Source organism: Mustela nigripes, chromosome 5, assembly GCF_022355385.1.
Source record: "Mustela nigripes isolate SB6536 chromosome 5, MUSNIG.SB6536, whole genome shotgun sequence".
Classification (NCBI taxonomy): Eukaryota; Metazoa; Chordata; class Mammalia; order Carnivora; family Mustelidae; genus Mustela; species Mustela nigripes.
The window spans coordinates 125,043,267-125,064,562 of record NC_081561.1 but is presented as its reverse complement, the minus strand read 5'-3'; the positions used below and the strand labels follow the sequence as shown (position 1 = coordinate 125,064,562).

Sequence of the window (21,296 nt, the reverse complement as noted above, 5' to 3'; positions counted from 1 at the left end):
TGCTTCAAGGTCTTTACTGTTCAAGTAGCAACACACAGTGAGTAGGAATGTGTTAGGTGTACTTGAGTCCATATCCAGATTCTGCTGCTTTCTAGCTGAGGGGCCCACTCCATCACTTCTCTTCTGTGAGTTTTGTTTTACAAGGTAAATGCGAAAACACAAGTAAAATTAGTGGCGTGGCACAGGTTGTGGCCCGTGGAAGGCACTCAATAGAGGTGAGCCTGTGTTCTTCGAATTTTAGAGAGTTGGCGTGATTGGGGAAACTGATTTTATTTTTTGGCAAGAAAACAAGGTGCCAAGAACCATTTAATGATTGTGATAAAGGAGAGAGATCTATAGGTCAATTTTTAATAAGATGAGTATTTTGGTTACTACGAATTAGCTCAGGTAAAATAATTAGACTGTTGTGAAACCTTACACTTCACATTTAATGTGTTGGGCTACAAAGGCTTCAATTTAATGAAAGCTTAATAACTATTTCTGAAAGCAGTGTGAAGATGATTCATCTAATGAGCTGCTAGCCTTTATTGTAGAATTCAAGGTAAATATTTATTCTAAAGGTCAACCTTGTTTATTTTTTAAACTTCTGAAGTTACGGTTTAGGTCAAGTACTTTGTTTAAATTAAATTAGTCTGGCCACATAGCTTTTTCTAATGGTCTGTCTTCATTAATAACCTTGCAGAATTCAGGGTTTTCAGACCTTTATTATGGTAGGCTCTGCATTGACATTGATGCTTTATCATTTTGTTTTTCCTTAAAACATTAGACTTTCCACGCCTGCACGACCATCTGTGTGCTGTGGTTATTAGACAGCTCTCATTCCTTTTGCCAGTTCAGGGCTTTCCAGGCTTATTCATTTCTAGTATCTGGAAGAAAACAATTTAGAAACCGCTCTAGGTATCTTTTCTTAGGCACGTGGATCTGTGCCCCGTTTTGTTGTTGGCTTTGTGGGTCAATCTTTGGTATTGTGTTATCTTCTGTTTAAGCAATAATGGCTTGGAACCAGGGAGTTAGAACACGTGGTCCTGTTCTCTGCTGCTGACTCATAAGGTGACCCTGGCTATGCCATTTCTGGGGTCTATGCCATTTCCTCCAGGGTACTGAGCGAAGGACAGTGTAGGTTGTTACGGGAGCTTTGAGAAGTGGAAAGTTTCATCCTTTGTAAGTCAGTTCCATAGTGTTTTGAATTGGGTGTGTTCATTTCTTCAGCCACGTATTAACCAAACTGAAGGGAGATCCATTGTAAATGGCTCCTATTTACACTGGCTCATATCCTCAATCTCCTGCATTCTCACCCGACCTGTAGGATGCCTTTGTTCCAAGTGGCAGTGAGAGCTTTGGCCTGTGGTGCTCTAGGAAATCTGTTTCCTGAAGTTACTGCCTATGGGTGATAATAATAGTCTACCTCTCCCAATTCCTTATTTGTGGGAATCAAATGAGAGGTGTGAGCACCTTAAAATACTATTAAAAAAATTTTACAGGAGGAAATTAGGACTAAAGTGGGATTTTATTATACATAAACTAAGCAGTTCCAGTGTCCAAAGTGGCTTTTTTCAGTTTGACTATTCATGGTGAATGGTGGAACATATTGCTTTCTCTAAGGAATAGTTATTCTCTTTCTATTAGCTGTTGACATTAAGGCATGTTTTAGTCTGCAGTAAAGCAGGTCAGTGTTTGTTAACAAGGGCTAATAGTCTGTTTTTCTAACTAGTTAATTAAAAAAAAAAAAAAAAAAGCAACACCCATCAGCACCTTGGAAGAATTTACAGGATTTCTTTGTAACAAACAGCTTTTTCAAATTAAAACAAAGCTTTCTAAAGTAAGGTTTACTTTCTAAGGTAATGTTTACTTTTTCCTTTTTTGTTATAGAATTGTATTTCTGCAATAACTGAGTATCGTTAACCAAGGTGATAGTTTCATACTGATGTCACATAATATGTCATTTTTGCCCACACTTTGATATCACTAGAAAATGTCAGATGCAATGATTTTTTTCTTACCAGCCCATCCATAGTTTCTTCATGATTTATTAAGTTGGAAACCTAGATAACCTAGGTCTCTCAAGATGATAGAAATGTTTTAAAAAGTGGTTACACCAGATACTTTCTGAAAGCAATTTAGTGTGATGGTTATATTTGTTGGTAGTGTCGTCGTACATCTTGAATATTTCACGATCTACCTGAAATTCATCTTTTACTGGGAAAGTTGTACTTCACTCTGTTCGACAGAAGTATTAGAAAGTGTTGGAAATTGAACCATTCCTCTTGTACCATATAAATTTGACTCTTAAATTGTGTATACTTGAAACTCAATGCAGTGAATTTAGAAATGCTTTTCACTGTTTCTTATTTGAGACTAGTCTTTATGACAGTAAAATTTTGTCAAGTTATTATGAATTGGGTGTCTGATTAATTCTGTTACAGAATTGGACAGGCTCCAACTTGAAACCATTGGGTTTACCGCCCTCCCCCAACCGCTGGGCTTCTGTGATCATTATAATACAGCTTCCTTCCTTTAGCTGCCTTCTGCCTGTTCTGCCCCCCACCACCCACCTGTTTCTCCACACTCTGTGCTCCCACCGCCTCTGTGGACTGTGGGTTTTCATTCGTACTTGACTGGGTGGTACGGTCAGAGGGGTGGGGGAAGGAGCCGGAGGCCTCAACAGTTTACTTGCAGGAAGAAAATCATCCGGCTAGGAGGAAGCGGACTGGGAGGGTGGAGGCTCTGGCCAGTGTGATGCAAATGAGTCTTGCCTCAGGCTTCTGGACCTGTTTTGCTGCCCCCTCCCCCAGGGCTCAGTTAAAGCACTAGTAGGATACTCTTTCCTGGAACTTGGTGGTTTACAGATGAGCTTTCTGGGTGACTAGGATACTACCTTGTGAAGCTCAGAAGCCTTCTGCTCTTCGGGGCACCGTAACCTAACCTCCAGCCTTGCCAGCAAGCCACAGCTGTGCCCCTGCCCCCCTGGGTCAGAGCTAAGTGGTCAACCCCATGATCTTTTTCAGTTCTCCTTAGCGTTTCACCTCCTTGAAGTACATGACACTGCTGACCACTTCCTTAAGACTCACTTTTTCCGTGGTTTCAGGATATCAGACTCCTTTAGCTTTCCTGCCTTTTTTACCATCTCTTGTAATTTTTAGAGGACCGTCTCTTTTCTCCAGCCTTTAACCGCTGCCATTCCCTTGTGTCCGCTCCACCACAGCTCTGTCTCCCCGACGTCTCTCACCTGCTCCCGATTCCTGTTCCTACCATGGCAGCTTGCAGATCGGTGTCTCACCCTAGCCTCTCTGCTGAGTTTCAGTTAGACATCCCCTTTGTGTTTTAAACTCCACTGAGGCAAGACAAGACCTCCTGCCTGCCACACCGAGTCCTCTGGATTGCTAATGTCCATTAAGTGGCATTTCCCTTCAGCCAAAACCTGACGCTTCCCAAACTCAGCTGCCTCTCCTTCCACAAACCAATTCCTTGTTCTCATCGTGTAAAATTTAGGGAGGTTGTCAAATGGGCGGAAAATGTCTTCCAAGTTCCTTTAATATGGGGGCTGTCAGTTTTCAAGGCATTTTAGGTTTTCTTCTGCAGTGAATAGGCCTAAAATACTTGTAAGTTGTAATTGCCAACCCTCATTTAGTAGTTTGTGGTTGATGCCTTCCATGTGGTGCTATCAGATGACAAAAATAATACCATGTAGCGATGCGTTTATCCTTCACTCGAGAGAAAAGCATTGCGGAGCACAGTGCCTCACAAGCAGTGGAACACTCTTCCTGAGGGATTCTGCGCAAGAGCGAGTTTTACAGAGCATTAGAAGAGGCAGCAGAGAAATGGCATGATTGTCTAGGAGGTCCGTGATTTCCTTATAAGGCTAGCCTGGCCTGTTTTCTAGGGTAAAGTAAGCTGGCTACAGCGGAGTTGAAGGACTGTGATGGGTGTTAAGTGCAGACTGACTTAAGTTGAGATTTATGATGTGGGCTAGGCCCTGGGGTAGCCTCCATGTTGTAGCTCCTGATCTAGGAATTAACTTGATTAGTGGCGTATTAAGTTTTTACAGGTCTCATAATTGGAGGAATTTTCTGGAGACGAGCTTCAGGTTCTATGTGTCTCAAACCTTGTTTAACCATTTTCCTCCTTCACTGCTTGTATAATCTAATGCTAGGTACCATGATACTTAGTCTTCTCCTAGTAAGACCATGACTTCATGATGCTTTGTTGTGTCACTTCATTGGGAAGCAGGAATATTCCTGGAAGGCATTCTTAAGCCAGGCAGCCTGCGGTGACATAACTCTATTCAGAAAGGACCATGGGCCACGTCAGTATTTTCCGCTAAGCCCAAAGCATTTGTATTTCCAAATCCGCTTCCCCCGCCCCCCCACCAAATCTACTGTTACTTGTCACGAGGGGCAGCGTAATGGAGGGTATAGAAATGGAAAGAAACAGAAATGTTAACTGATTGTGATTAATAGAGAAAGAAAAATCATTTTCCCTCTACCGAGACCTCTGTAATAAAGGTTAACGAGAAAAAAACCAGAAGTTTATTAACATGTGTACCTCAGATACATGAGCTACCTGGGGAAAATGAGGCCCCCAAATGGGTAGCTTGAAGTTCAGGCAAAAATACCTTCTTTAGCTAAAGACAAAAGACAAGGCACAGGTAGGGAAGGCCAGTTGTGAAGAAGTTGCCAGGCAATGCAAGGTAAGAATTGTGATACAGATTTAAGTTGGTGCCTTTTCCACTGATGAGGGTCTAAAGTTATCTCCAGGGATTAACCTTTGTCCTTCTGGTAGCTAGGAGGGGAGGCTCACCTTTTATCAATTGATGTCCTGCTTTTAGGCTGACAGTAAGGCCCAGGACTTTCTTATATCTGCTTCTTCTTAGCTGCCTTCAGCTCAAAATAATCCTTATGCCAAAGATGGCATATTCTGCCATCCTTCATTAGCATATCTTTTGCAAATTTTACAAAAATCTATGTTCACACAAGTTTTTTGCTAGGGCTCCTCTCAGGGCTTTGTGTAAGTAAAAGGCTTGGAGCAGGGAAGGAAAATATGGTTTTCCTCCACTCTTCTAAGTTCTTGCCTGGGTCCTCTGTAACAAGAGACAGATTAAAAAGGCAAAATCACACAGATTTATTTAATATGAGTTTTATGTGCTGGGGAGACCTTCATAGGGAAAGGAGGATCTGAAGAAGTGGTTAAGCCTGTGTTTATGCTATATTTGATGAAGAGTGAAATGTACCCCCCCCAAAAAAAAAAGAAAAAAAAGGTGATCAGAAGGTCTGAGCTAAGCATAGTCAACTGGGAAATTTAGCAAGGCTTGTTCATTCCAATTCCTCACTGTACCCTTCTGTCTTGGAGATAAGGATGTCCCTGTCCTCCAGGTATAGGAACCACCCTCTCACATGAAGGTCTTAGGACCTGCTTCAGCGCAGAAGGTCAGAAGTCCTTCCTGTTTCTCAACTTCCCTTAGCTTAAAATACTCAGTATGCCAAGATGCCGTATTTTGAGGTGGTGTGTCCCGAACCCTGTCAGTTCTGTGGCAAATCTGACTATGCTGCTTCTGTCTCTTATCCCTCCTGTCATTGCCATCATCAACATTCCTTCCTTCTGCCTTCCTTTCTTCTCTGTTCTACACCAGATTGAAGGAACCAGTGATTTGGTATGGTTCCCGCTGGTTGTCCTGTTCAGGGAGATGTGTTCCCAGTACTCCTGGTTAAAATTCTGAATTTGTTTCCCACAGAATCATTGTTGTACTGTGTATGAGGTTCTTGGTCCACTGTGGGTTTACTAAACCTTAATAAATGGCTACCCTGGGCACTGAGCCAACATACATAAATAGCTTTGTTTTCATGGGAAAATGTGTTTAAAGTTCCAAACCACTAATTCACACATGAACTCTTCTGCAAATTGGGGAATGTGTACATGAATTACAGAGGCTTAGGAGGGGACACACAAATCCAGGCTATCTCGGCCAAGTGTCCGTTGGTTTGTTCTGCAGTTCTATTCTACTTGCTCAGATGAAGTTTCTCACTCACTTTAGGGAGTAAACTTAGCATATTATGTTATACTTTGCTATCTTTCACCCCTCCTTTTCCCCCCAAATTTAAAAGTAGTATGAGAAATCTAAAAATGAAATTAATATATTTTTAACATCCTCTTTAGTTTTTAAAGACCGTTTGTTTCTACTTATGGAAGAGTTAGCCATGTTTAACTCCTCTTTGTTTCTGAGCCATTAGGACTTTATTTATTCATTTATTTTTAAAAGGTTGTTATTGGGGCGCCTGGGTGTCAGTTAAGCGGCTACCTTTGGCTCAGGTCATAATCCCAGGTCCTGGGATTGAGCCCCACGTAGTTCTCCCTGCTCAGCAGGGAGCCTGCTTCTCTCTCTTCCACGGCCCTTGCTTGTGAACTCTTTCTCTGTCAAATAAATAAAAATCTTTAAAATTTTTATTTATTTACTTATTAGAGAGAGTGTAAAAGTAGGGGGATGGACAGAGGGAGAGGAAGAAGCAGACTGTCTGCTCAGCAGGGAGCCAGACCTGGGGCTGAATCCCAGGATCCTGGATCATGATCTGAGGCGAAGGCAGACGCTTAACTGACTGAGCCCCCCAGGCGCCCCTTCCATTAGGACTTTAAATAGAGGGTACTCTAATCTTGCAATGTGACTTTTTTCCTCCCACAAGTATGTGGTCTAGGGGGAATCCTAAAGGTCATACACCTCTGTGTTAGAAAGACAGGGAGAGTATATATAAACTTAAATAAGATTGAAAATGTCAACTTTCCTTTTTTACTAACTTCTGGGGTGATGCTCATTTCATAGGAGATGAATATGAGGCCTGCAGATTCAATAAGAGAGTTGGAACTAGAACCCAGGTCTCTAGGTATCTAGCTAGATACCTCTGGGGCTAGGCCAGGGTATAGAAATTTGAAAGATTATTCCTTACTTCTGGATCTCAGACTGTTTTGTAGTAGGTTTCGTCTCTTTTATCTGCAAGGCAGCCAGGGAGTTGATGCCTTGCCTCTTACAGCTGGAATACTGATGGTGTGATTGTAGAGGCACTTATGTGCCCAAATACTAAATAAAAAGTGACTCAGTCATGGAAAAGAAGCCAACACTGAGTTAATACCTTAATGTATGTTTAGGTAGAGTTGAGAGATTGGGCAGAAGTAACAGAGAAAATCAAATTTTAAACCTTCAGGATGCATAAGCAGTGTAATAATTATTCCCACTTTCTCCATATTTTGTATATCTGTCACAGTCCAAATCCCACTGATTCACATGTAAACTTAGGAAGTAAGGGAGGAATGTATTTAAAAGCTTGGCAATTTTGAATCACAGTGATTTTTCCAAATAGAGTATTTCCTGGGCACTCGCTGTCTACAATGAGCAGTATTCTTCCCTCCAGCGACTAGACCTCTACTTCAGTGAGGCATGAATATACAGGGTGACCGTTCTAGCAAGCTGGGTAGAAAGCATTTCCACTGTATAGCACTTCAGTGAAGGGCCACTGGGGGTAAGCAGGGTAAGCAAGCGCGGCTATTTTCTCTTTGTGCTGGAAGTGCTTTGAAGAGTACGAGAACAGCTAGTTCAGCCACAGGACTTCAGACCACAGAGGACTAACCCACCTATTGTGGCTTGAAAATTCATTTTGCCTGCTGTCCCTTTTTGGGGACTTTCTTTGAAGACAAATGCAGGCCCTGGTTGAATCTGCCCCAAACATAGAGTTTGCAGGACCAGAGAAGGAGGCGTCCACAGGTCTTTCATGTGGTCCTTCAAGGGCCTGCTCCTTGCCCGTTTTGTACTGGGGGGCGCCATCAAGTGGCGCCAACGGGAACTGAAGCCGCCCTTGTAGAACCACTCCTGCCAAGCACGGCTGTAAAACATGTTTGCTTTTTGTGTGGGGGAGTGATGGTGCTTTGGATCCAGAGTTCAGGGGAAGTGACAATAATAAGGTTGGAGATGTATCTGGCAGTTGGATCCTTAAACAGCATTGTATTTGCTGTCCTCTTAATCCAGCCTTCCCAGGGAGAGAGGTAGAAATGAATTTCAGATGTTTGTTCACTGGAGGAAATTTTAACGCAGTCTTCCAAACAGCCCGGGGATTCCCTCACTTGAGGTGGTCGCAGTTGTTGTCTGGATTGCAGGAGAAAATGCTGATTCAGATGAATTTCAAAGTCAAGAAACATCAGCCATCGGCTACATCCAGGGTAGTGTATTTAGTCCTGGGCCTGCCTTCGAAGCCTTCCAGAATAGCTTGGGAAGCTAGCGTACGGGTGAAAGTTAACAACATGTGGCACCGATACCTGGTTTGGCGTGCTCTGAGGGGTGCTGTGCAGGAAAGCTGGGGCGTGGCTTCAAGCGCCCGAAGACCTCACCAGGCAGTGAAGGCATCTGGGAGCCAGAGAAACGGGCCAGTGTGCACAGGACTTGGGCATAAGAGTGAGGGGGCCAGGGTGACTGAGATGGAGAGTTCTTTTCAGAAAATGGTGAGACATCAGAATTGAGATAAGGATTAGATTGTGAAGGATTTAAATGACTTGACTTGTTACATTTCTGTAAGTAGGAATGGGCCAGAATAAGAGTAGAATATTTCATGGATGAATTAATTTTTTTTAAAGATTTTGTTTGTTTGAGTGAAGGAGAGAAGGAAGTGAGGGAGGAAGGAAGGAGGGAGGGAGAGAGAGAGAGAGAGAGAGAGAGAAAACAGGAACGGGGGAGGGGCAGAGGGAGAAGCAGATTCCCTGCTCACTGCAGAGCCTATGCAGGTCTCAGTCCCGGGACCCTGAGATCATGACTTGAGCTTCAGGTCAGACCCTTAATCGACTGAGCCATGCAGGTGCCACTGGATGAATTAATTTTTGGATATATCTGTGAGGCAGTTTTAATGCTTCCTACCCACTATCCCCATTTAGGAAATACTCAAGCTATTAATGTATGAATCGAAGGATTTTAGAAGGGTTCATCGTTATATATTTTTTTTCCCATTCTGGGCAATTTATAATTCTTTGAAAATTAAAAGTAATTTTTTCTGGAAGGAACACAATTCACAAGGAGACTTGTTTTAATTACATTTAGTGTATTAATTTCAAAGGGAACAACTGGCTCAGAAATTTTAGTAACTTTCAAGATCTAAAAGGGTGACAAACAACCTTCTGTGATTTGAGAGTAACAGAGAAGAACACGAAATGAAACTAGGGTTAAGATTATAGACAGAATGCATGTCCCGAGGTTCTGTGCACTTGCTAGAGATAGGTGGCAAAATTCTCTCCACCTTCTAGCCACCAAGTCAAAGAGGGCAGTGAGCTGCGAGAGAGGAAGTCATTTTGGGTTGGGACTGAGCTGATAGGAACCCAGAACTGGCATGTTAAGGGTGGTGGGAGAGGCATGGAATGCAAACTCCCAAAATAGTGAAATGATGTAGGCTGTTAGACGGTGTCAGTGGCAAGAAAATGGAGCAGAAGGTAAGATGAAGAAAGCAGACAGCAGTGAGGGAGAGAGCCCTGAGGATATGTGAGGAACAGCAAATCAGACAAAGGAAATCCTTCTGAAAGGCCCTGACATGGAAGGCTCCTCGGGCACCTTCCAGGAGCAGCAGGTGTGGCTGGAGTAGAGTGACTGAGGTACAGAGCTGAGGAGATGGGGGCAAAGAGTGAGGGAGGAGGGGGGACCCACAGGCAGCAGCTATGAAGGCTACAGTGACAGAAACTCAGCTACTCCCACCACGTAGTCTTTAGAAGAATGTTCTGTGCGTACTTACAAAGCAAATGAAGAATTCTCTCAACAGTATCTCCTATGCTAATGTGGTATCAAACATCGAACACATTTGATAATGTCCCTCATTCTGGGTGGGTAGCAGAACATCAAAGTGCAGTTCAATACAAGTGATTTTCTAGGGACCTGAAACTGCGCAGTTCCAATCGGCAATTCCCTGATGCTCTGGCTTCATTTGAGAAGAAAATGTAAGAATACGTAAAGCAGTGATTCTCTTTTGGGTCCCGTACTTCTTTGGGAAAATTAGGCTAGATCCCTCTCTTCCCCAGTGCATGCCTGCAGAATCCCACCAAATTTTGCATGCTATTAGATTCAGTTCACAAGTTCAGAGGGTTCATACATACCCCGCGCCATGCACCCCATCCCAACTCATCCATAAACTCTAAGCTGAACACCCTTGGTCTAGAGGGAAAAGAAACCTACGACAAGCAGACATAGTAAAAACCTGGAACCCAGTTTTGCTTGTGCTGATAGGACAGATTCATCTGTTTCAACAGGAAGCCAAATTGAGGATAAGATTGATTTCCATTTATGAAAGTTGATGAGCTTGTTGGGACATGTCTGAACAAAGACATTTATTCCACTTTGGCAGGAATGTGGTTGGGAATGTGATTTTTCTTAGAGAGCTACTGAATCCACTGTAACACACTAAAAAAGGATCCCAGAGCTCCCTCCTATAGAGAAAGATGTGGTAATTTTAGCCTGGAAAAATTGTAAGGCAGATGTTACCAAAAACCGTCTGCACAGCTTAAAAAAAAGAATGTGATATGTTGGTATTTTTGGTATTTGGTATTCTTGGTAAAGAGTTCATAGAATGTTTAGCTTTAAGCACTTATAGATTCTTGGTGAACCTAAAATGAAAGTTCTTTTGTCATATAATCTTTGGAAGCTGAATGATTATTTGCTTTTGGGATTATTTACCTTTGAGCCAGCTCATGTTGAAAACCTATTGTGTGTTTATCCAGTTATGTTGACCTAATATTTTCCCTAATTGTAGTTTCTTTTGCATTGCAGTGTTTTAATCTTGGGTGCTTCAGGTGGAGTTGGTACTTTTGCTATACAGGTAAGACTGTTTTGTTTTTTAATCTTATGACTAGAAAAAGTATTTCCATGAGTTTATAAATTCACATATGAGAAATGATTTTTTCATGAAAAGTTCAGTAAATTCATTATAATTTCAGCTTGCCCTTCTAAGGAGGGAACTTCCTAACATAGAAGTAAGCATTAACCTTTCCAGTGGTTTAATATAGGAGTTAGTTTGTAGCTGTCCTCTCTAGCAAACGTAGGAAATCTTTTAGGGAGGAAGGCTGGGGACAGTGCATGTGGATGGGACGTTTGCAGTTTGGTAGAAATGAATAAGCTGATTCTAAAATGTATGTAGAAATGCAGTGGCCAAAATACTGTAAAGATAGCAGTGTTCCACCAAAATGACCTACAGATTCAGTGCAATCTTATGAAAATAACAATTGCCCTTTTCGCGTAAATGAACGAGCTAATTCTAAAATGCATATGGAATTGAAGAAGACCCCAAATTGACAGTCTTTAAAAAGGGCAAAGTTGGAGGATGCACATTTCTCGATCTTAAAACTTAATACAAAGCTATAGTGGTCAGAATAATGTGATACTGGCATAAAGATAAACATATAGATCAACGAAGTAGAATTGAGCATCCAGAAATAAAAACCTGTATCTATGGCCAATTGATTTTTAACTAGAATGGCAAGACAATTAAATAGGGAAAAGAATAGTCTTTTTAATGTAACTAATGGTGCTGAAATAACTAGATGCCCACATCCAAAAGAATGAATTTGGACCCTTACCTCACTTTGTATGTGAAAAATAACCCTGGGTCAAAGACCTAAATATAAGAGCTAAAACAGTCAAACTTTTAGACGAAAACAAGAGTAAATCTTCATGACCTTGGGTTTGTCAACAGATTTTTAGGTATGACATCAAAAGCACAAGCAACAGAAGAAAAAAAATCAGATAAATTGGACTTTATCAAAATTAAAAGCTTCTGTGCATCAAAAGACACCATCAGGAAAGGAGAAAGATGACTTACAGGGATCAAATCTTTGCAAATCATTTCTCTAATAAGGGTCTAGCATCCAGAATAAATAAGAATTCTTACAACTCAACAAAAGACAACCCAATTAAAAATTCAGCGAAGTACTTGAATAGACTACCTCCCCAAGAAAATATACGAATGGCCAATAAGCCCACAGAAAGATATTCAGTGTCATTAGTCATTAGGGAAATGCAAATCGAAACCTTGGTGAGCTCTCCCTTCACACCTACTAGGAGGGCTATTAAAAAAAAAAAGGGGGGGGGGGATAATGTTGGCCAGGAGGTAGAGAAACAGAAACTCTTGTCCACACTGGTGGGAGTGTAAAATGCTGCAGCTGCTACGGAAAACAGCTGGGCGGTTCCTGAAAATGTCAAACATAGGATTACCATATGATATGGCAGTTCCATTTGTAGGTATATACCTGAGAGAAATGAAAACCTGTTCAGACAGAAACTGGTCCACAGATGTTCATAGTGACACCCGTATTCCTGGCAGCCAGAGAGTACAGGCAGCCCTAATGCCTGTCAGCTGATGAATGAACAAAATGTGGTTTACGCATTAGAGAAATCATACTCAGCCATGAAAAAGAATGAAGTTATGCATGATCCAGCACTGAGAAACCTGCAAAACATTATGCTTAGTGGAAGAATCCAGACACAGAAGGTCACCTTTTGTAGGATTCCATTTATATCCTCTGTAGAGGAGGATCCGTAGAGACAGAAAGCAGATGAGTGGTTGCCAGGAGCTGGGGGAGAAAGAAAGAAGGGATGGCTGCTTAATGGGCATGGGGTTTATTTTTGAGCTGAAGAAAACGTTCTAGAATTAGACAGTGGTGGTGTTGTACAACATGGCGATGTACATAATGAGTTGTACACTTTAAAATTGCTGAAGTGTTGAATTTTAAGTTTTTATATGAATTTTATAAAATTCTATATGAATTTTCAAACAAGAAAACAAAACAGTGCCCTGAGCTTCCAGGAACAGGACGGCACCGTTATGATCAAATATTTCACTGATTTCCTGGGAAGAGGGCTTGATTAAGCCTCCCTCAATATGCAGGGAGAGGCCCTTGCTGCAGCCTGGTGACCATACTCAGAAGCTCTGCCACACCACTTTCCAGCGGAGACACTTTGGGTGCTATGATCTCTCACCCAGACCCCACATCAGCTCTTTTGAAGACCCAGATAGTGCTGGAGTTTTCCAGTCACCTGCTAACTAAATTAGGGGTAAGGGGATAGGACACCTAGGGGATGCATGCACACCTTGACTTCTTTTTAATTCCTCATTAGATACTGCTATAGTCTAAATGTCTGTGACCCTGCTGAATTCCTATGTTGAAGTCCTGATGCTCAATGTGGTAGTAGGGAGCAGGGCCTTTGGGAGATGAAAATGCCCAAAAAGAGGTTCAGCAGAGCTCCATAGCCTTTCCACCATGTTGAGGACACACAAGGCACTGGCTATATATCAGGAAGAGGGCTGTCAACAGGATGGGACCATGCTGATGCCTTGATCTCAGACTTCCAGCCTCTATAACTGAGAAATACATTTCTACTTATAAGCTACCTAGTCTGTGGTATTTTGTTAGAACAGCCCAGACTAAGACACCCAGGCCTAGTCCAGAGACTGAGCAAATGTAGTTTAATGAATAACTAAATGGAAGAAAAGAAAAGGAGGGAGAATGGGAGGAAAAAAAAATACCAAATACTGTTGGTTAGAGTGTAAATTGGTACAAGCACTTAGGGAAATTATTTAGTATCATCTACTAAATCTGAATATGAATTGCCCTAGGGCAACCCAACAATTCCACTTTTATGAATATACCCTACAATGATTTGTACAGTTACATGCATGTTCACCAAAATGTACCAGATTTAGAGATCTCATCCACCAGAGGAAACAGCTCATATGTTTATCAACAGTGAAACGGACAGGTAAACTGTGGTCTATCTTACGCTAGACTATTACACAGTCATGAAAACTATAGTGGTACACAGTGAGGTACGTGAATCTCATGAGCAGAATATTAGTGAAAGAAGTCACACAGCCTATATGATTCTATTTAATGACATTCAAGAACAGGTGAAACTAAACGATAGGGTTTAAAGATGCCTACCTAGGGGGTAAAACTCTTTAAAAAGTGGGGGAACAGCAAAAAGGGGCATGTAATAGTCCAGATGGTGGTATTACTTCTAAAGGAGTGAGGGAACTATGATTGGGAAGGGGAAAGCAAGGATGCTTAGGAGTATGGCGTGTGGTCTAGTTCCTAATCTAGAGCGATGCTTAGAATACTGTTTGCTTTGTAATAACATTTATATTCCATGCACTGTTCTGTATGCGTTACATTTCACGACAAAAATATTTTAATACAGTAAAAATATCAAGGTTATATCTAACACAAAGTTATTATGAGAGGGCGCCTGCGTGGCTCAGTTGGTCAAGCGTCTGTGTTCAGCTCAGGTCATGATCCCAGGGTCCTCAGATGGAGTCCCACGTTGGCCTCCTGGCTCAGCGGGGAGTCTGCATCTCTCTCTGCCCCCTTCCTGGTCATACACGTGCTTGGTCACACTCTCTTGTGCTTGCAACAATAAATAAATCGGTAAAAGAAAAAGTTATGAGAATGAAGATTAGAAAGACATATCTAGAGATTGCAGCAAGTCAGAAAACGTGCTCATAAGACAGATCAAATGTAACTCACAATTTTTAATTCCTTTTTTAAGTTGGCTCTATGCCCAGTGTGGGTTTTAAACTCACAACCCTGAGATTGAGAGTTGCATCCTTTACTGTGCCAGCCAGGCATCCCCAAATGTAACCTACAATTTCAAAACGAGTTAAAAAATTAAAAGTATACAAGACTTTTAGAGAATCTTAGGGGGGTAAAAGTAAAACAAATAATAGAAAATAAAACATAGAAAGTAAAACAAATTAAAAATCTTGTGGGGGTAAAAGTAAACAAAAATATTTAGCAGTGAAGACTAAACCAGAAGGAATTCAATAGCAAATTAACAGGATACATAATGCTGCCCTAAATAGAAATATATGTATAAATAGGAAAAATATTAAATTATAAAAGAAACCAAGGAAAAACCAATTCAAGAGGAAGTGCCAAATATTGAAGTTAGGAAAGAAGGTTGATTTATGCGTAGTAGGCTCTGAAGAGGAAAACCAAAACAAGGGACTAGAATAAACACTAAATCTATAATTCAAGAAAATTTCCTATCTTCCTGAAATTAAGTGATTTGAAACTACATATCAGGTGACCACAGTACTTATCTAAGAACATGGACCTAGATAGAGCAATATCAAAGAAAACCCTAGTTAGTAAAATTAACTGGCTTTCAAAGAAAAAGAAAAAGGGACTCCTGGGTGGCTCAGTTGGTTGAGTATCTCTGCTCAGGTTTGGATCTCAGGGTCGTGAGATCGAGTCCCATATTGGGCTCTACATGGGATGTGTAGCCTACTTAAAAAAGAAAGAAAAAAAAAATCCTTGGGACACCTTTAAAAAAAAAAATTGTGTGACTTAGAAGTAAAATTAGATTAGCATCAGACTTTTTGACTGCAGTGCTGTAAGGCTGGGGAGGAAATGGAGTAACCTATTTAAGACACTCAAGCAAGAGTATACTAAGACTATATTAATTTTATATATGTAACAAAACTGGTGCACTGTTAATAACTTGTGAGAACTCGGGGAATATGTTCTCCTTTTCTGAGAAACGTACTAGAGCTGACAACCCAAATGACTGGAGAGAGATCACACTAAGGGCTGGTGGTAAATGTTAAATGTAAATTTTTCTGTAGAACTAAAACCAAGGACTTAATGTACATTGTGTAACAGCCTATTCTCTGATGAGATTAAATACAGCACAACTGTTTATTAAAAGCAGAGGAAAACTGGAAGAGCATGTATTAAAGTTCTAATGCTTTCATTAATCAGCTCTGTTGTATTAATAGTAATAATGATGTTAGTATTACTTAGAGGCTATTCTGTGTGTTATATACAATAGGACAAATGGATATTTATAGCATATTTTAATTCTGTTGTCCCCTGTGTCTCTGACAGTCAGGATTTTAGGTGTGGAAGGAAAGAGATACAGAGGTAATAGAAAAGAAGTCAAGGAAAAACTTTGTAGTCTTACATTTGAATTGGAAGTATCAATATGAACTCGAGATACTCTGTGTAGAGCTATCTCTTGTTAGATCATTGCTCACTAAAAGAATGCAGGACTTCTTGGAGAAATGGCAGATTCTAGATCTAGGGCACAAAATGTACAAGAATGAGCCTAGAATACATTAAGTAGGAAGAAAACTATCAACGACTAACTTGAGTCATATCGGAGAGACTTAGGAGCCAACTTGAAGAAACTCTCAAAGATGTGACAATTTGAGCTTCAGTAGTAGTAATACAAAGGACTAAAGCCCTTCAATACATTTAAATCTAGGAGTTCATATATTTTTTTTTTTTAAAAAAAGGTTACTTTTGGGGACACCTGGATGGCTCAGTCAGTTAAGCGTCTGTCTTTGACTCAGGTCATAATCCCAGCATGTTGGGATCGAGTCCCAAGTTGGGCTCTTTGCTCAGCGTAGAGTCTACTTATCCCTATGTCCCTCCCTCCACTCATGCACTTTCTCTGAAAAATAAATAAAAACCGAAAAAAAAAGTCACTTTTGGAAAATGATAGGGAACCAATTTATGTTATTAATTGGTAAAGGGGAAACAGTTATTCATCTTGCCTTTCGATATGAATTGTACACCTGAATAAGCAAAATAATGTATGAGGAGAGTTTTTATAAAAATATTGAAAAAATACTTTTTTATAAAAGTATTGAAAAAAATTAGACTATCACTGTTTTGCAACCCCCATTAAACAGCTGCTAAGATCTTAAGAGCAGTGACCAGACTTTACATGCCCCCTGCGATTTTGCTGGACCGTATCCATAGTCTTGTAAAAAAATTGAAACAGAAAACACCGGGAACAAAGCAACCTGTGGAATTGCCTCCTGAGTGCGCAGTCGGAAATCCCAGACTCGGGGAAACTCTCCATGGCCTGGATTCTTCCACAATGAAATTACAGGAAAGTAAAGCGCTAGAAGAGGAGCGTACCGTTTAAAGAGAGACTTAAAAGACCTCTTATTTTTATTCTTGGTGAATCAAAGTCTAATCATTTTTACTAGGTCTGACAGGTGGCTTGCTGTAGTTCTTGTTAAGACAAAGCACTTGGGGTTCTCTAGAGATGAGTCTGAAAAACGTACACATGGGTGCCAGCTATTTTTTAAAACACATAGTTGATTTTTCTACCCCCTCCCTTTTTTTTGGACAGGTCATGAAAGCATGGGGTGCTCACGTGACAGCAGTTTGCTCTCAGGATGCCAGTGAACTTGTAAGGAAGCTCGGGGCAGATGATGTAGTTGATTACAAATCCGGAAGTGTGGAAGAGCAGTTGAAGTCTTTAAAACCGTATGTATTAGGACAGTGTTCACCTTGGGAAGTGGGAACAAGGACAGTTGATCATGCAAGCCTTGAACGGTTTGCTGATTTTGTAATCATGTCGGGATCTTAGAAAAGAATCAATAAAAATACCCCAAAAAGAGTCATTTGGGGTGGTTTCCGTTTGAATTCCAGATGTTCATATAGCACCGTGACATGATGTGGTGTGTCCTGAGGAAACTATGCTGCTTGCATGGTCTTTTGTTATTTTCTAAGCTAACTTACTGTTTACCTGTAAGAGGTCTGAAGACAGAACTGGAAGTTGTGGTCTGTTTGGTGGCATCTGTCACCACAGGAGCAAATAGAGAGCAGTGCGTGAAAATACTTGATTAGCACTGAACATTTTTCTGTTCGTGTTTGGGCTTCACAAGGGCATCAGAGAAACCAAGGCAGTAGAAATATTGGTAATCTGAGCCCTGCAGATGTTGTCAGTGCATCCGAATGCCCGGCTGTGGTTTGGTTTGTACAAACAGGAGCAGACTCCGCGATTCAGACCCTGTTGGTCCTGACTGTGCTTTGGGCAGAAGTAGGGAGGGCGCGTGTTCATCTTGTCTTTGTCTAGCCAGGATCGCACTGCGGCTCAGGACGCTACTGAGCAGTGTTTGCAAAGATGTTTGATTGCTGCTTTTTCAACGGTTTTCCCCCTTTCTCTGTTCATTTTCAGAAGGCAGTTATTCTTGTCCACTTTGACTAGATGCTTACAGTTGACCCATGAATAGCATGGGGGTTAGAGGCGCTGACCGCCACACAGGTGAAAATCTGCATATAACTTTTGACTTTCCTAACACTTAATTATTAAATTAAGTGTTAAATTAACCAGAAACCTTACCAATAACATAATCAGTCAATTAACACGTATTTTATATACTATATATATATATATTCTCTACTGCATTGTTAGAATAAAGTAAGCTAGAGAAAAGGTTACTAAGAAAATCATAAGGAAGAGAAAATACATTTACAATATGTGTTGTATTTATTGGAAAAAATTCTGGTTATAAGTGGTCCTGTGCAGTTCGAACCTGTTAATGGGTCAATGGTATTTTCCTGGGTTTAAAAAAAAAGGAGAGAAAACAGAGGGGATCCCTCCCTGGACACTACCTAGCCTTTCTTAGCCAGCAGTACCCACTCCCAACAGTGGGATGGCCGTGCAGCCCCGAGGAGCCAGCAAATCCCAGTTCCTTCAGCTCTGCAACCCCTTCAGCTCTGCCAGGCAGGCTCCAAACATGCCGTACAGCTGCGGTGCTGAACAAGACAGGACACCCCCCCCCGCCCCCGCCCCCGCTCCCAACCAGCCCTTCCATGGGGCTTCCATTCTAGTCAGGGAGGTATCAGTGGTAAGTGCTTTCAAGAACACTAATAGAGGGAAAGAGTGAAAAAAATGATTGGGAGAGGATGTTTGAAAAAGAGGGCTTTAAGGGGCACCTGGGTGCCTAGTTAAGCATCTGCCTTGGGCTCAGGTGATGATCCCAGGGTCCTGGGATTGAGTCCCGCACTGGGCTCTTGGCTCAGTGGGAGCCTGCTTCTTCCTCTGCCTGCCCTTCTCTCTTTCTCTCTCCTTCTCTCTCTGACAAATAAATAAAATCCTTAAAAAGAGGGGGGCATTTAAGAAGGCCTCTAGGGCATTGGAGCAGAAGGTTTGCAGAGCAAGCCAGGAGAATGGGATTTTTTCAGGGGGGATCCCCTACTGTATCCGTCCACCTGTAACAGTGTAGTAACATATTCTGGGTGCTTAGTAAGCATTTGTTCAATGCATGATTGAGGGAATCTAGGAGAGGGGCACTTGTCCAGGTCGAGATAACAGCAAATACAAAGCCCCTGGGAACACGGAGGGACTGAGGAATCCTCCATCCCTTACAGAGATGTCTACAGCTGCTTCCTGCCTGTGCGTGCGGGACCCCATCTCTCCGGGCCTCTGCCATCTGCCTTCTAGAGTGGAGTTTCAGCTCGTCTCCTGTCTTCTGCTACTTCTAGGAATAGCAGCATGAGACTGAGGCGGAGGCCAACGCATTTCCCTCTGTGTACTTTAAGTTCTGTGTGTGTCTGGAATGTGTCCCCGGAGAACGGAGACCCTGACGGGTGGAAATGGGTGCATACTCACGCTGGCCCCCAGAAGTAGGCTCTGGTCTGCCCCTCTGCCTCTCTCGTGGTCTTGCTGCTTTTGCTCCCTCTGTTCTGGTAGGGGCATCTCTCTAGCTTGCAGATGCCAGCCTGTTAACTTTTACTTGGTTTTGACCACTTTGGTTACAGTTGACATTTGTAACCTTTGTCTGAAGTTTGGCCTCGGAGTCCACCAAGAATACACTCATTTCTCCTTTTAAATAACAGCTTTTTAGATTTGAATCTTAGACTGTTACAACAGGAAAGGGCTCTGAGACACTTAGGTTCAACTCAATCATGTCATCGCTGAGACACTAAGGGACAGAGGACTCAGGAGTTTCTGCATGCTCAAGGTCACACCACTTTTAAGCGTCAGTGGGAGAGCCGAGTCTACGGCCTGTGTCTGGACTTCCCTTTCAATAAGTGCCTGTTCTAGAATACCAGGCTGCCTGTACATTTTATTTAAATTAAGTATCGGGGCGCCTGGGTAGCTCAGTGGGTTAAAGCCTCTGCCTTCGGCTCAGGTCATGATCCCAGGGTCCTGGGATCGAGCCCCGAATCGGGCTCTCTGCTCAGCAGGGAGCCTGCTTCCTCCTCTCCCTCTGCCTGCTTCTCTGCCTACTTGTGATCTCTATCTGTCAAATAAATAAATAAAATCTTTAAAAAAAGAAATAAATTAAGTATCATCACGTTTGTTTATTCAAAACTTGCGAATGAAATGGAAACTTAAACTCATGAAAATAATTTTCTGTTCTTTTTTAATGAAGAGAGTAGTCATTGAGTAAAGTCATTCTCCTTTCCTTCAGTTTTTACTTGTTTTTCTTCATTTTTGTTCCATGAAAGGCAGGCTCAAGATCCACAAATTTGGCTGAAGCTGATTTTAGATGTTGACTTCATCCAGATGAATTAGGAAGGGAAAAAGGATTTACCAGAACGGAATCCACGTACTAATTTACTTAACTGATAAGCATACATTTTCTTCCTCCCTTCCTTTCTTCCTTCCTTCTTTCCTTAAGATTTTACTGTTTTTTTAGAGAGAGTGCACAAGCAGGGGTTTGGCAGAGGGATAGGCAGAGGGAGAAACAGACTCCCCAATGAGCAGGGAATCCCGAATTGGGGCTTAATCCCAGGACCCTGGGATCATGACCTGACCCAAAGGCAGACGTTTAACTGACTGAGCCATTTAGGCATCCTAAGCACACATTTTCTGAGTAGATATTTGTTTACAAAAATATTTAAACGCATTCTTGGTTTTTATCCCCTCTAAGCGAAATGCAGTGATTACAGCAAGTTCAGATTAGCTTTAAGGAGTTGTGTGTCTCAGTTCCTCAGTTCATAGGACTGGGTTTTGAGGGCATGTTAGAACACAATTGAAGACTGAGAGCAGATTGTTAATTTGTCTTTATGTTGTCCTGATGCCCTACGTGAAGCCAAAAAGTAGGAGTAAATTCCAGATGAAGAGGATGCTTCTATGGAGGGAATAAAAGCAAATCATTCTGTGGGTGAAAAGCTTTTATACTTTATTTCAAGTATTCAAGTGCACTAAAGTATACTTTGACTTACATTGGATGGATAGCTTTGCAATTTTCCATAAAGCTTAGGTCAGGGTTTCTCGACCTTGTCAAGCTTGGTTTCTGAACTGTGGACATTGTGGATTAGATAATTTTTGTCTAAAAATTATGCTGTTCTGTGCATTCTGTGTATAAATACCATCCCTGGCCTCTGGGTGCCAGGAGTCCCTTCCCACCACCTCCCCCAATTGGGACAACTAGAAATGCCTCCGGACATTGCCTAGTATGTCCCCTGGGGACCAGAATTGCCTTCAGTTGAGAACCACTTGTTGAAGTCATCCTTAAAGAACTAGAAAAATGATATAATTTTATGAC

At 41.7% G+C, this 21,296-nt stretch overlaps 1 protein-coding gene across 3 annotated transcripts in view; it reads left to right on the top strand.

Moving 5' to 3' along the window:
• Positions 1-21,296, top strand: part of RTN4IP1 (reticulon 4 interacting protein 1) — a 43,884-nt gene that overhangs the window by 9,884 nt on the left and 12,704 nt on the right. For all 3 annotated transcript variants that reach the window (XM_059401135.1, XM_059401137.1, XM_059401136.1), the window contains exons 5-6: positions 10,775-10,823; positions 17,144-17,280. In XM_059401135.1, the coding sequence (XP_059257118.1) occupies positions 10,775-10,823; positions 17,144-17,280 (186 nt within the window). The remainder of the gene's footprint in view (positions 1-10,774; positions 10,824-17,143; positions 17,281-21,296) is intronic.